Source organism: Sturnus vulgaris, chromosome 7 (assembly GCF_052056855.1).
Source record: "Sturnus vulgaris isolate bStuVul1 chromosome 7, bStuVul1.hap1, whole genome shotgun sequence".
In the NCBI taxonomy this organism is placed as follows: Eukaryota; Metazoa; Chordata; class Aves; order Passeriformes; family Sturnidae; genus Sturnus; species Sturnus vulgaris.
In genome coordinates, this window is record NC_142249.1 from 38357441 (window position 1) to 38373444 (window position 16004).

Below are 16004 nucleotides of genomic sequence, written 5' to 3' on the forward strand. Positions count from 1 at the left end.
TTGCTGTTCTTATTGTATCGTCCCCTCCAAGTTTTTCAGCAGCCAGAGCTAAGAATAAAAACATTTGTTCTTAAATCATGGCACTGTACAAGGACTTTTGAGCACCAGAACATTGTTTCTGGCCCCTCAGAGCAAGGGAATTCATCTCACTCAAAAGGACATCCCACCTCCTTCATCGGCTTCACAAAAACTTTTCAGGCAGCTTCTCTCCATCACATTGAAAAGGAAATTTTGCAGTCTGGTTGTGAGCAGAGAAACAACAGCAGTGCAGTTATCCTCAATAGGAAATAATTTTGCCTCTAGACCTTCCCTAATTTTTTACTTCATTTTTTACTGGGTTAAGTCTTTTTTACCAGATTTTTTTACCAGTTATTTAATCATTTGCTTTTATTTACACTATCTTGCCTATTAAAAAAAGAAAAAAAAAAAGCAAATCAATTATAGATTCTAAACCTTTTTTCTGTTAACTTTCACACCTTGATTTATATTAGCATTCTGTTAAAAAATCATTCTCAAATCCATTTGGTAATGGATTCACAAGTTCTCTCTGACATTTTTGAGGAGAAGTTTCCAGAGCAGGTTTGGGGCGACATTAACCTAAATCAAACAAAACCCGGTTTTACACATGCATTCCCATGTTACGTTTTTCCAGCATCAGATGGCCTCCAAGCTCTCCCTCAGCAGAGAGAATTTCACACCCCTTATCCAGGCTGGGACACCCTCCATTATCCAGGGCTACAGCAGTGGAGGGCATCATCTGTGCTGAGTGGTGGAGCTTCGTGCCATTCCATATGGACGTGTATTCTCTGTGCTTACACTCGAAGCTGGCTGGACACCAGCCAGCTCTGGTCAGAAAGTCACCAAGTTGTTTTAGCTCAGTACATGGTGCCTGTGTCTCGTATCTCAGGAGGGTTTATTGGTTGAGGCTCAACGTGGTGCTAGGACGGCCATCTGGCCCCCGGAGAGGAGCGAACTCCCAGCCAGCTCCCTCGGAGCGTGGGCAGGACCAACGTGTGTGTGTTTGCACCAGCCCGTGTGAACTAACCTGGGTGAACTCAGAACGATTTGTGCAGGGGGAAGAAAAGCGCCAGCAAGTTTAGCACTAATGAAATTAAAGAAATAATGACCCTTTGTTCAGTGAGGGAGCGGAAAAGCAGCGCACCGGGGCTCCCACACCTTCCTTTGGGCACCTCCACAACAAGGTGAGAATGTTGAGGCTTGTACCCATCAGTGAGTTACACCCACGTGATATTTTTAATCAAAAAAGTGTTTAAGGCCAGCTTGGATAGGGCTTGGAGAAACCTGGTCTAGTGGAAGGTGTCCCTGCCCGTGGTAAAGGGGTTGGAATGACATGGTCACCTCCAACCCAACCAGTCTGTGATTATGTGTTTCTAGGAGACCTGAACCCTGTCCTTACAGGATACTGGATATTATATTTAGTCACCTATATATTCATGCCTTTACATCAGCTCATCAAAGCACAAAGGACCCCTAGGAGCACATTCCCTTCCTCTCCAGGACCACATTCCACTGTGCCCCACACAAAACTGAAGTTGAAACACACAGAGCAACAAAGACATGGGGTGAAAGCAAGACAACCTCTGGGCAGAAAATTATTCAGTAATTCCAAAGAGATGAGACATGTCCCATCTTCAAATGCAGTGAAATTGAGCAGTAACATCAAAATGCACACTCTTAGTAGTTAATGCTATGAATCAGGTTTATGTTTATTAACCTATATATACAAGCAAACACCACAAAATATGCCCAAAAAATCCCAAACAGTAACAGATAAACTTTTTTCTTTTTTTTTAATTTGCATGTAATTGGTTATCTTCTTTTAACTAATGTACTACTTATATATACAATTCATTCATTCCTTACCTGAGCATTATGAGGGCCAAATTCTAGGAAGGATTCTAATGCAGGACAAATTATTGAAGCTCCTACAAAGATTATATAAATATTTCCAGTATTTCACAGAAAGATGTAAACGGGCAGGAATGTTTTCAGTACAAATGGGTATCTATGAATTCAGATTTAATGAAATTTGCCCTGCCCTTCGAGTCACATCCTCAAACACCTTCTCCAGGCCATGCAGGAATGTTTCTGAAAACAATATATCTAGAAAACAGTTAAATCCTCAAGCTTGCAAATGGTCACACGTCCACACAGTGTTACGTTCTCAGTAGGACTGAACTACTCACTGGAAAAAAATTTAAAGGGTTCCTTTTTTTAAGATTTTTAGGGGACACAGTCCACCAGTTAATAAAGAATTCACTCTAAAATAATGTATTTTCTCTTTATAAAATAGAACAAAAGCATTAGATCTGAAACAGTCTTAAATCTAGTAGATTTTAATAGAATATTAAGAAAAAAACCCAAAATCAAGAAACAATCACATCTACATTATATACTGTTGAAATATACTCTCCTTTGCTGGACAACACCCCCAGGTTGTTTTTTGTTTGTTTATGTTTGGGGTTTTTTTCAGAGCTCTATTAATTGAAAACAATAATTTGTTTTCTCTTTTGTAAAATGCAAAAAGCACAGAATTTGTCTTTAAAATATAGTTGTCAGATATCAAGGGGTATATATATGCTAACGTTTACCCTAGGGGTATTTCAGGGCTAGAATCTGTTACAAATAAAATCTTTATTCATATGAACAGCTACCTGGGGGGCAATACTGAATGTTATACATAATATTTATATATATATATTTAAAATAATCTAGCAGTGCTATTAAAACACACTGGAAGCTACACTGAATTTAGTCACTCTGTTTTACAGTCTTATGCTACTAACTTTTTGGAGATTGAATTACTTTTTGTAGAGGATAGCTCCTGAAATAAAAAGTCCTTTTATATAATGTGTCATACCACTGGTTTACTATCTGTAATTTAACAGATTGTTCACTGTAATAAAGAAAATAACTACAGGAAAAAGAAAAGCAATTTTGTTTTTCATTAAATTGTGCAATGGTATTTTCAAATTTCAGAACTTTTCTTGAATTAAGAATTTTTTAAAGGCTAAAAAAAAACTTATTTTCTTACACGCTTTCTAGAATTACAGAATAGTCGCTGTATGCTATGGAAAACAACTTTAGGCTAAAGATCAGACACCCACATTTATCAATGAGTTGAAGTTGTCTGAAGGAAGTTGGGAGACAAAGGAGTGAGTGCAGCAGCTCTGCAGAGTGCCAGCAGCCTGAGGAAGCTCTGCTGCACCTTCCAAATCCATGGAACGAAGAAGATAATACCCCACCAGCTGCTAACAAAACTCTCAGATGGTTGAAAACCTTGTCTAGAGAAAACAGATAGTAATTCCTCCCTTTTTCAGTGCATTTCTAATGCTGTAACCTGGAAATTGCCACCACAAGAATGAAACTCCTCACATCAACGAAACGTCCAAACACCTTCTTTCCAATTAAGGGAAAATTATCTGTGACTCTAGAGCAATTAAAACTCAGTCTGTGGCTGCTGCATATGAGTCTATGCAATCATTTCAAGATCTCTAGGCAAGTGATCCACCTTTAAATTCTCCTTCTGGCCTTCTAAGTTGAAGGGACTCTGCATGGTTGGGATTCCCATTCCTCGGGGCTCCCGTGCTCCTCTCAGGAGATGAAAGAAAACATGAGCTGGTTTAACACATTGCTCAACAAAGCCAAGAAAACAGAAAAGCAAAACTTTTCTGGAGAAATGGAGCACAGACTTTGCATCGGGGAGCTCATATAAATCCAGGCAGTGCTGCAGATCAAACACTGAGTGTCCAATATCTCCCGTACCAGCTCTGTGTGTTCCCCATGGAGGGTGAGGACACTTCTCCCTGTGACAATCCCAGGGAGATCTCCACGTTCTTGGGAACACAGCATTACTGCATGCCAAGAGAGGGGCCGTACAGTTCACAAAAGTAACATTAAATGCCCTGTTTGTTACCAGCCCAGCTTAGCTCGTGCTCAAGGGAGGACACGTCTGTTCTCTGATAAAACAATTAGCAAGTTCATCACAGAAACTCTGCTCATTGCAGAGTATCTGAATTTAACATCTATGGCTCTGCACTGCATCCTTTGTTTCAAAAGTGCTTTTTAAGACTATTCCTTAACTCGCTGAGTGTCACATTTAAACTAACAAACCTTCCTGCTCCCAAAAATCAGCTTATATGGATAGAAGTCTAAGTCCTTTAAAACATAACTACATTATTTCTCTAAAATGTATCTAACATCAGACTTAACAGCATCAGAATTACTTCTCACACACACTAGGATCTTGAAATAAAGTACAGTTTGAACATAAAGATTTAGTAAGGCAGCTCCGTTATCACAAGTGTTTGCACTTGAAATATCCGTGACCTTTCTGCACTACTAAACATACAAATAAAAACAAGGTATTTACGAAATGTCACATTTATGGAAAGTACTTATAAAAGAAAAGGTTTTTTCTGTAAATAATGTCAATATTACAAATAATGCAAATTTGGTGTTTTCCACAACCTCACAAGAAGGTTGAAATATCTAAACGTGCAATTCCAAACACGCAGTATTTCCAGTTTGCAATGGAATTTTGTCTTTCCCAGATTACCTGGGAAACTGATCTTCAGTGGTTATTAGAAAGCTTAGCAATAACAAAATTAAAATTAATTTTTATCAATGTTTTGTTCTAATAGCAGAGTAGTCATCCTCACTAGGTTGAATCTGATGCAGTTATACTTTCAATTTAACAAAATAATCGAAACATTCAATTACAAAACAAACATTAAAAATGTGCAAGTAAAGTAGAAGGTACCTCTAATCAGTTTTCCTCTCACCAGCCACATCAGCCCTTGATCCTAAAATTTTATGCTGCCTGCGAGGACAAGGTACAAATTCTATTTTAACCATCGCATCTTTGTCAACTTTGACTGTTTGATTCCCTCTGCTCCAACCCGAACAGCACCGGCAAAGAAAACGCTTTCCTCTCCTTAAGAGGCTCCATTGGTTAGATCAGATTTATTTGCTGTCAGTAAAGGTTCTATTTGCACATAAGTCTATGACAGATTGCAAGTTTATTAACTTCAAGTGAGTTTTCAGGCTGCTGGGTTGAGGTTTTTTTGTTGGGTTGTTGGGTTTTTTGCGGGATTTTGCTGTTTTTTTGTTGTTGGGGTTTTTTTTTTGTTTTTTTTTTTTTGTCAGCACTCCCTCCCCTTTCCCCAAGATGTGGGTTACTTGACAAATTGGAGTTAAGTTATCTTAGGTCAATGTAACTGTAAGTTAAACTAATGAAGTGTATGTCTATGAGTGATGTCTGATTAGTTTAATGCAGTTAGTGCTGGACAGCTTGGGCTGCTGACCTTGAAGGAACACAGATAACATTGTGATGCGTTGGAGGATGTGGTTGTGATACAAGACAAATTTACATAACAGTTTGTCATGTACACTCCTCCAAAACAAAACTGTTGCAAAAAGAAAGCAAGAGGAAACCAATGCTAAATGCCTCGAACAAGACAAAACGGGGGAAATTAATTATAACGTTTGGTTTGGGGTGGGAGATTATTTTAAATGGGAGCCAAAAGCAGACATAGGAAAGGTGTACATTTGCACAATATGCGTTCCAAGATGGCTTAGATATTGTGCTGGGTAACATTGAGTAAATGCAGCCTTCTACAGTACAAATCTAGTTTTGAAAAATTATATTCCTTCCTCAGGAAGCACCCACTCACTCACAGTAAAACATACCAGACCCAGTTCGGAACTGTGACTCACAGGCACATCATTCAGGTGTGCTCAGAGTCCTCCTGAAGTTCATTCTGCAGCTTCTTGTGCTAAAAGAACCGTGTGAATGAACAGTCCAACCCCATGAAGGTGCACAGTCCCCATACAATGTTCTGCATGCTGTGAGCAAAGCTCTATCTCACTGCTCCAGACAATCACCTCGCCACATCTCATCTGATCAGGTAGGCCAAGCAAAACTGCTGGGTTTAGAGACAGCTTGGCTCTGGAGGGGCTGATTCTCACTATATGATAGCTATCTGTTGACCTAAATCGTCTGTTTTTATCAGCCCAGGTTCTAGCTGATGGAAATTTGCCACTTACATAAATGTATAATTGACACCCATAGTTGCTGGCACGTTACTGAACTGGACAATCATTAAGATAAAACTGCTCCCTTAATCCTCCAGGTCAGCCTGAGCAGGACACTGATAAATCAGGCTTGCTAACAGATACATGGGAGGGCACGTGAGGAAGCTTGCAGTGTTCACATCTGGGCCATCTCTCAGCCTAATCTGTGAAGCACAGTTTAAACCCTTCAGAATGACTGAGCTCACATGAAAAATTTCAAATCAAAGATGCACATACATGTACAGACATCAGGCACCCAGATACTGAGAGACTCTCACGGACTGGAGATGCAAGACAAAACAGTCTAGGAAATTCTAAATGAAACATACAATTTCTCAGTTATACCCCAAGAAGAAAAACCTGTGCTGCCCACTGCAAGTCCCTAATTGCTCCCACATACACCCAAGAAGTTCAAGAGACCTGGTTGAAGGCATCTGTGTAATCTGAGTTTAGAAATTCTTCAGTCCCTTGGTTACCTGTAATTAGAACTTGCTGGCACTGTCTGCATGAAATAAAGAGCAGAAGTCCGTGCCTTCCAATGCCATTTCTTGGCTGGGAGTGTGCAGAGGACACAATCTTCTTGTAGCTCTTCCTGGAGAAGATCCATCAGCTGTTTGTGGGAGCCACCATAAAAGGGTTCAATGAGAAGGACACTCATTTTTCAAGTACTCCAGGACTGATTAAAATCTGAAAATGAAAATAGAGAAGTATTTTACTTTAGAAACATATCCTTATTCTTACTGTTGTTGTTACTTAAGAAAATTATCTTGGAAGAAAAAGAAATATACTGCAAGGCCTTGTAATATAATCCTTAATATTATATTAATGAGTTTACTTCAGAAAAGGCTATTTAGCAATTATGATGACTAGAGTATTTTGACCTTTAAAAGATACTGTCTGTAAATTTTAAATGAATGAAAATGTGCAAGACTTAGGAACACATTGCGTTTTGAATTTAGTTTTCAATTTTGAATTTTGTTTTCAATTGGATATTTAAAAACAGCTTTGCTTTATACACTAACTCCCTAATACAATTATTCCGTAACTTAGGATGTAGTTTATTCATTCTTATATATATTTTTCTCCTTTTCCTGGTGGCAGAGAAAATTAAAGAGCAATTCAAACACACTTCAGCCAGAACAGCTGCCAGTAACAGTGATTTGGGTAAGAGACTTAGAGGCAGAGAGCAGCTTGAGGAGATGCAGTTGGGGCTTCCCCCAGGACATGCTCCTGCATTGCTGGCAGCACAAGCCCAGCAACAACAGGAGATGTAAACCATCTTATTTCTTCTGAATACTCCAAAGTGGGTGGAAGAGAACACTAGAGGAGGCTCAAGGAAGCTCTGACATGAAAAGCCACAGAGCTGCTCACAAACAGGATGCAGAACGTGCTGCCCAAAGCGAGGGACAGATGAAAACCCGGTGACTATTGCTCATCGCCCTCATGAGTCACACCCTTGGGGTACTCAAAAGCTGCTTTTCACATGCTTCGAGCAAAGCCACCACACACAAAAGCTGAAAGCAAAACCCTGAAAGGTGTTCACCATCCACAAACACCTCTCTGATAGTTTCCCTCTCTATGCTCCCTAAGAATGGACTCCCTGCTAAACTCAGTTACTCGGGACTCGTGTTTGACACTGTACAATGCAATAACTTACACCCATTTCCTGACCTGCAATTTCTAGTGGTTTCAGACTGCAATCCTTATCTTACCAAAACCTCTGGTGACAAGAAGTGAGAATTCAACAGAGAACTACATACTCCCCTGAAAATCTCAATCATCATCTCAACCATAATTGAGAAATTTAATTCGACTCTATGTTAAAAATAGTATGTATTCTGTAACCAGAGGACAGAAAATGAACAAAAATTCTTTTAAGTGCACTGTAGCTATCCAAAAATCAGTTAATCAGCAACAAAAATTCAAACACTGAATCACTTTAATTGGGAGACAAAACATAAGAAACCTTTAGGTAGCTTTTTGCTGTTGGCCCACCATAGTGCCAGATGAAATGGTAACGCAGAGCTTCTGGGTCATTACAGAACAATCAGCAAGAGAAAAAACATTCCATGCTCCAACTTTCTTGCCCTAATCCAGCCTGGATTCAGGTTATCATTTGTTCTATTATTCGCTCCTCCATAGTATTTCAAATAAATTACTTGTTTTAACAAATATGTTCTTTGAAAAATCAAAAAGAAAGCCATCTGGAAGCAGATACTTCATTTTTGAGCTTGCTTCTTTTCAGGTAGCAAAGCAGTTTCTGATCTCTTTTCCACTGACCTAATTTCAAAAAAATCACACTTTTGAGATCACTGACGTTTTCTGAATTTACAATGATGTAACCAAAATCATACTCTCTCCTCCAAAGCCCTTTTGGAGCCTGCAGGGTAATAACTGCTATAACAACACAAGCTGTGGCTTAGAATCTGCACTATTCACCTAAAGAACAATTTGTAATTAATCATGCTATGCTTGTCATCAAATGCCACCGAAAATTTAATTCAAGGGACTAAAGGGAAGTGTTTTATAAATTCAACCCCGAAAAATGGGGGGTATGTGAAAAGTTGGTAAATGCCACTGAGTCAGTCACTCAGGGAGGCTTGCAACTAATTTACAAATCATTAGCAGTATCAGTAATAAAGCAATTTGTTCATGAAACATCTGATCAAATCACACTTCACCAGACTAGTTCTGAAACTGGTTTTATCACCAGGTTTAGCTGAACCCACACTGTGCTCTTGGGTTTTATTTTGCACCAGTTTTCACTGTACATCCCTCACGGGAACAGAGAATGACTGTACGTGCTGACGGTAAGAGATTGCTCAGTCCTCGTGTTTCCTCCTGCCTAAAGACCCTGACCTTCAGTTAATTATTCCACATTTACCTACCTTTAGATCAATTAGTGAAACTGCATGATGCAAATATTACACAAGCATTGCCATACAATAAACCGCCTTTGGCTATTTACATTGGGAAACTGGGTTGAAATCGTGGATGTGTCGTGGAGTGGGTGTTAAAATAGCTCTTGATATGCAATTCTTCACAATAACACCCATAGACCCCGTGGCAGCAGCCCATGAGGGTGACAATCAGGAATGACACATTTTTTTCAGAGACAACCTAAAGCTCAAAGGTTTTCTTACAAAACTCACCCCAAAAAATGTAGGTACTGCTTATTAAAATCCTCACTAGCACTTGTGGGATTCTGTTGTCGTGCGATTGCTGTACGTTACCAGCAATGTACACCAAATTCAATTTAGAAAAAAATGTTATAATGTTGTTTAAGAAGTAACATATGGTTTATTTTATTCTTTTTTGTTGTTTGTTTGGTTTTTTTTAAATAAGATGCTACCTACATAAGATACTACTAAAGGATAATGGCAGTACAATATATGTCACATTCACTTCAGGGCCTGACTAAGATGAAGCAACTAAAAAGTTAATAAATCTTCTGTTTTTAAAAGATACACTGATAATGCTAAGGAAATTATATTATATATAACTAATAATTTCTTGTACTTAGAAAGACACAGAGGAGGTAGGACATGGTCGTTTGGCTCATATTTCACCCACATGACTTCCAGTTTTGTTCACATACAAAAATAACAGCTATTATTTTTGCTTTATTTCCCTTGACCCAGCCAAGTTAAGGTAAATATGTAGCATAAACTCCTCAGAGGTCTCCAAAAGACACAGCTGATAAATGGCCTGAGAACATTCACCGTATCTGATGGAATGCAATCCTCAATTAAATATAAATCACTCCAGGTATTCTTTTCCCCATTTCAAAGAAAACAACAAATATTAGAAAAACAGAACTGCTTCCCCTTTCTCATTACAGTATTTCCTCTCTGGAGCCAGCAATCCTGGGTGTTCCTCAAACAGCTCAACCCCATCCACACGGCTGCAAGATCCTTTCCTTTGAAAATTTCCTACTCCGTCTTTACCATACAGAGCAGCACATTCCTCAGGATACACATTACACATCTGAAAAAAAAAAATCCTTCAAAGTGGTAACAGTGTCAAAATGACATGACTAATACAGAGGTATACTGAAGTACTGAGAAATGTAGGTGGGTAATTAGGTGCTGTCTCAAAGCCAGCAGCTCACAGTGACATTCAGCCAGGACTTTTGTCACTTGCTGCAGCTCTACCCCACACTGAAACATGGCAAGTGATGGAGTCCCTGAAAGGGCCACTGCTGTTTGAACCAAAAATTTCCTTTTAAAAGGAAGTCTGAGTACTGTACAGAGTAATAAATTAAAATTTACTTTAAAGGCACAGAAGAATTAACTATTCAACCAGCCACAAAACCATAGCTTCTTTTTAAACTCTAGGTGAACGCTAGCATAGGTATTTTTGTTAACCAACCTAGGCAGAGAAAACCCCTCATTTTCCACAATTTATTAAAGAACCCACGTTCACTCTGTCTTACATGCAGAAGTGTGGTTTCACAAACATCAGCACAGCTCACATCAGGAAGCCATAATTAGCTCTGTTCATTGACGTACTCAGACAACATAAATTACAGACCATGTCTAAATATCTGTCCAACAAAACAGCTGAGCAGCCATCCAAACCCAAAGGAATAATTGTTAATATATTCCACAGGTAGAGACCTGCTATTAGTTACAGGAAATAAGGTATATGGTTTCAGTAATGATTGTTTTAACCGTCACAGTCCCACACATATGAGAAATTTATTCCGCCGCTGTATCCGAGCACACGTGGTTCAGTGTCTCGTAAGTCAACCCACCACAAAACCCACCAGGTATGACCTGTGGACATCAACACACTTAAACCTTTGATGGTTTCACAAAACCATGCTGGGATGGCTGACACAGGCAAGACACTTCCATGTTCCACATTGCAATAAAATATGATTTTCCAAAGGACTATTCAGAGTCTTTACCTTTCCTCCTCTGCCCCTTCTCTCCCTCCCATCCCTACCTGAAGTGGGGATATGCTGTAAATACACACACAGAGACTGAAAGAGTCTGCACTGCCCTCCCACTCAGGAGAGTGACTCACCGAAACCCCAAAGCTGTACCTTAAACACAATCACATCTCAAGGTTTGACCAAAATTTAACTTGTATTTAGATCATACAAAAGTACCAGTTCTGAGGTTTGTCATTACTAAACTGCATAAGCGAGAATGACAATTTATCTTTTATATAAATCAACTGGAAAAAGCAAGAAGTCTTCCACTTCTTTTGAGAATGTGGTAAACCAAAGTCATTCACCTGTATTTGGATGGCTGAGTAGCAGTAACATTAATTTACTGAGACACCCATAAACCACAGTCTGGTCCATGCACACAACCTGAGAGTTGCAAACACCTACAGAATGCCAAAATCTACCATTACCTGGAGGCAGCAAAGAATGAAACTTGCATGGATTGCCCAGCCTTCTTTGGTTTCACTAAAGTACATCTCATTTTTACTGTGCTTATCATCTACACGCACAAGGGCATGGAGTGACAGAATGTGGGGAATGGCTTTAAACTGAAGGAAGGTAGGTTTAGATTAGAAATTAGGAGGAAATTCTTCCCTGTGATGGTGGTGAGTCCCTGGCAGAGGGTGCTCAGAGCAGCTGTGGCTGCTCCTGGATCTCTGGAAGTGTCCAAGGCCAGCCTGGACAGAGTTTGGAGCAACCTGGGATAGTGGAAGATGTCCCTGCCCATGGCAGGAGGTGGCACCAGATGAGGTTTAAGGTGCCTTCCAACCCAAAAGATCTTGTGATTCTATGATGCAATCAGAATTGAAAACAATATAATTTTTAAAGAATTGGTTTGATCTTAAGCAAAGTGTGAGGACTGCCACGTTCAGTTCTTACATCTGTGTTTTCAACCTGAGATGGAACAGTAGGAATTGGAAGTTAAGAGTTTTAAGATGTCCCATGGCAATCCAGAGACATCCTGACACAAGAGACAGTAAAGGCTCCTTTTGGAGTTTATGTGTTTAGAAAGTAACATGCTGTAAAATCTGCACGTTACCCTGTGAATGCTAAGACTACTAACAATATTGCTATAAATCCTTAGGAAAAAGTTGTTAATGCATATACAGTGCATGCATTTTAAAACTCAGAATTTAAACTGTTTCACCATTTTATCTAGGCAAAGGCACGAATGACTTTTCTAATTTTCTGTTGTAAATTGGTTTTTTTTTCTAGCTACAGAAAAGCAAAAAAGAAATTAATCCCTAGAATTTTTTTTACCTTCTTTCCTGACACAGTCTGAGATTGTCACAAATACTTTGCATCTATATTTCTATCCATCCTCAATCAACATCTTTGAAGATCTTAATCTATACTGAATAAATTATTGCAATTTATACTTTTTTTCCAGTGGAGAAAGACATCTGTGCATCACATTTGTGGTTAACTCAAAACCACAACAGTCAATGCTACCTCAGTGGGAAGCCTCCATCCCCCCTTGGAGCACAGCACTCCAAAGATACATTTTGAGGGAAATTTCCCTGACTGATGTGCTGATCCTCAGTACACTGGGAATGACAATTACAATATGCAATTTGGTTTCTTTGTGTCTACTTGACCTCCTAAATTGTATACACAGGACTAAATACTACTCAGGACAGGGTATGAGGAATACTCAATACTACTACAATACTCTAAACTATTTTCACAAATTCAGATTATCAAAGGCAAATTAAGAATTACTAATATTTAATTAGGATAAAATTTTCTTCCAAAGAAAGGCAAGATAGAAGGGAAAAAGACAAAGCAAAGCTGTGATGGAGAACCAGGGCCATGTTCTGCTAGGGAAACAACTACAGCCACAATCACCCATCAACAGCAAACCAAATTAACTTTTCCACAGGGTTTGCTCCTCTGTCTCCTCCCTCAAATGGTCCAAACGGATTTACAGAAGTTGACATGAGTACGCTGCAAAGCAGAAGATATTAAATGATTATCTTCACAGAAAACTTTCCATTATTTTGAGGAGCTCTTCCACCCCTGACACGATTTTTTTAAACAAGGTAAAATGTAAAGAAAAAAAAAAAATACAATTCTAATATGAGAGTATAACCTCATATGAGAGTATGCCAGGTTTGCAATTGGATCTGAGAAAAAATTAGTTAATCTGATTTAACAGTTAATTATAAGCTCCCATTTGCCATGCAATTCAGAAGCCTGGAAAAATGAAAACTGATTTTAACAGAGACTGCTTAAGTTACTAAATGATATGTTGGCTTTATCAAACTTATTTGCAGCATGTTAACAGCACTTGAAGGATCAACACAGTTTACAGGACTCAACATTTCCAGTGCTGCACCTATGACTGTAAATTTGATAGCACTAACGATGCTGAAGGCTTACATTAGGTTTAAATAAATGAAGGATCCTTGATTTAGAGTATCTCTGAGAGGAGAGGGAACTAATAGGTGTGGTAATGGGAGATGTAGCACTATTTTTAAACTTGACAGGAGACATATTAGTTGCTAGTTCCCTATTATAGAAAAAGTCCCAGTCTGGTAATAATGGGCTGGCATTTTGAAATTCCTCCGATTTATTAGGAATATGATGAGAAATGGGCTCCACACGCTCTGAGCTTCAGACCAGTTTCTGTATAGAAAGGTAAGAATTACAATGTGCATTCATGGCCAGTTTAAAGAACATATGTATTCATTTAAAAAAGTCACAAATATTTTAACTAATTTTATTTGAAAGTCACAGTCTACAGTTCATATTAGCTGATTGATTAAAGGACACAGCACTTGCTAGAAGCCATCATTAGTCACTCTGTGAGGTAATAAAAATCACTCTACATCAAAAAGTTGATTTGTTTTCCCCAGCAAATTTGAAGTAGCAAAATGCTAAATGAAGACCAAATCACTCTTATGTCAACAGAATTTGGGATTGAGAAATTAAACTGCTCTTGTACAAAAGCTGGAATTGCAAGAGTTAATTTAAACATTAGGCTTGGTAGTCTGAGATGTTTGGCAGCAACACTTGAGTGGGCACAAGCCAGATTTCTTTTGCAGTCAGAAGGTATCCCTTTGAATATGTGATGAAAGGATCTGCATCTTCAGTCACACCTTGAGTCCACAAAAAGGACGGAATGAGATCTACTGTCAAATCGAGTTCAGCTGTGAAATCAGGGAGAGGCCCCACACACAGGAGCAATTGTGAGGGCAGGTGGCCAGAAAGCCAACTCTGTCCTGGGCTTGCATCCAAAGCCAAGGGGGCAGCAGGTCAGGGAGGGGATTCTGCCCCTCTGCTCCCATGAGATCCCAACTGCAGAGCTGCATCCAGATCTGAGGTCCTCAGTACAAGAGAGGTGTGGACTTGGTAAAGCCAGGCTGGGAGAGCTGGGGGTGCTCATCTGGAGAAGAGAAGGCTCCAGGGAGAGCTCAGAGCCCATTCCAGGGTCTAAAGGGGCTCCAGGAGAGCTGGAGAGGGACAGGGGACAAGGGATGGAGGGACAGGACACAGGGAACAGATTCACACTGAGAGGGTGAGATGAGATGACAACAAAATTTTTCCCTGTGAGCGTGGTGATCCCTGGCACAGGGTGCCCAGAGCAGCTGGGGCTGCCCCTGGATCCGTGGAAGTGTCCAAGGCCAGGTTGGACAGGGCTTGGAGGAGCCTGGGACAGTGGGAGGTGTCCCTGGGCAGGGCAGAGGGTGGGAAGAAGGTGAGCTTTAAGGTCTCTTCCAACCCAAACCATTCTGTGATGCAAAGTTCACAAGACATGTCAGTAAGATTACTTCAAAATTTATTTCAACTGTGATAGAAAATGGACTTCAAAAGGGGAACCAAATTTACCTACCATGTTTTTCATCTTGAGACCTCCAACTAAAGCAATATAAAAGGACGATCATGAGGATTTTGCCAATCTATGAAACTCTTCATCAAGCGAAGAGAATAAATGATCAAGTTATTGTTTATAAGACACAACATTTAAGTACTAGATCCCTACAGCACTGTGGGTGTGATGCTCTTGGCTTTCACTAAGTAACTTCAAGGCTGAAATGTTACCTGTACAAAAAAGTCCTCAGTTTTAAATATTAAGTACTAAAATTCTACAGATGAAGTACTTTTTTGGTCTTTTACTTGCCAAACTCTTTTCACCTCAGGAGAGAGCTGAACCAGGGCTTCATGCTATGAAGCCATGAGAACAGAAATACCTCTCATTAACTTCTGTGCAGCCAGCAGCACACTATGGCTTTTAGAAACCCCTCAAAAGCTCTCAGAGTCAATAGCAAACATCACACAATGCTGAATGAGGGCTTCATACAGCACTAAACATATTTTTCCATGTTAACAATATTTATATGCTATTTCCAACTTGACGTGCAGATGACATGCTACCCACATCAATTTATAAATCCAGCACAATAGGAGTTGCCAATTTGATTTAGTGGTGTAGCACCCTGTTTCCTGTAAATAATTTACCTACCAGGCTTTGACTAAGCCCTCTGAAAGGGCTCTAGAAATATTAAAGGCTCCAGATCCTGGCCAAAATGCTTTCTGACAGCTCACTGTAAGTGTTCCCCAGCATCTCTGCTGACCCAAGAATAGCGAATTTAATGACTTAAGTCACTTTTTTCCATCCTCTTGTCTGCAGAGCTTGCAAAATACTTCAAGGATTGGCTTAAAGCAACGAAGAAAAGTATTTTTATACATTTTATTTTACTTCACGAGTATCAGAAAGTTAAGGGGTCTGCCTCCTCACTGGGAAGTATCTATGGATACACACATTGCAGAAAGCTGAAAAACACTGACACGAGTTAAATAAACATGTCTGGTATCATCTGCCAATTGAAATGGTGAGCATTGCAGGAAATATTTGTTTTCCATGAATAAAAGCGATACACAAGCATCTCAAAACAATCTGTTTTGGAAGGTTATTTTGGTTGTTTTGTAAACAAGTTTAGGTTCTGAG

At 39.4% G+C, this 16004-nt stretch overlaps 1 protein-coding gene across 11 annotated transcripts in view; it reads right to left on the bottom strand.

The window, feature by feature from the left end:
* Positions 1–16004, bottom strand: part of QTMAN (queuosine-tRNA mannosyltransferase) — a 171253-nt gene that overhangs the window by 112179 nt on the left and 43070 nt on the right. For 10 of the 11 annotated variants that reach the window (XM_088168390.1, XM_088168395.1, XM_088168393.1 and 7 more), the window contains one exon: positions 6573–6783. In XM_088168390.1, coding sequence (XP_088024516.1) covers positions 6573–6754 — 182 coding nt within the window. In that variant the 5' untranslated portion in view covers positions 6755–6783. Of the gene's footprint in view, positions 1–6572; positions 6784–16004 lie in introns of those variants that run through there. The other variant, XM_014870796.2, reaches the window with a different exon arrangement.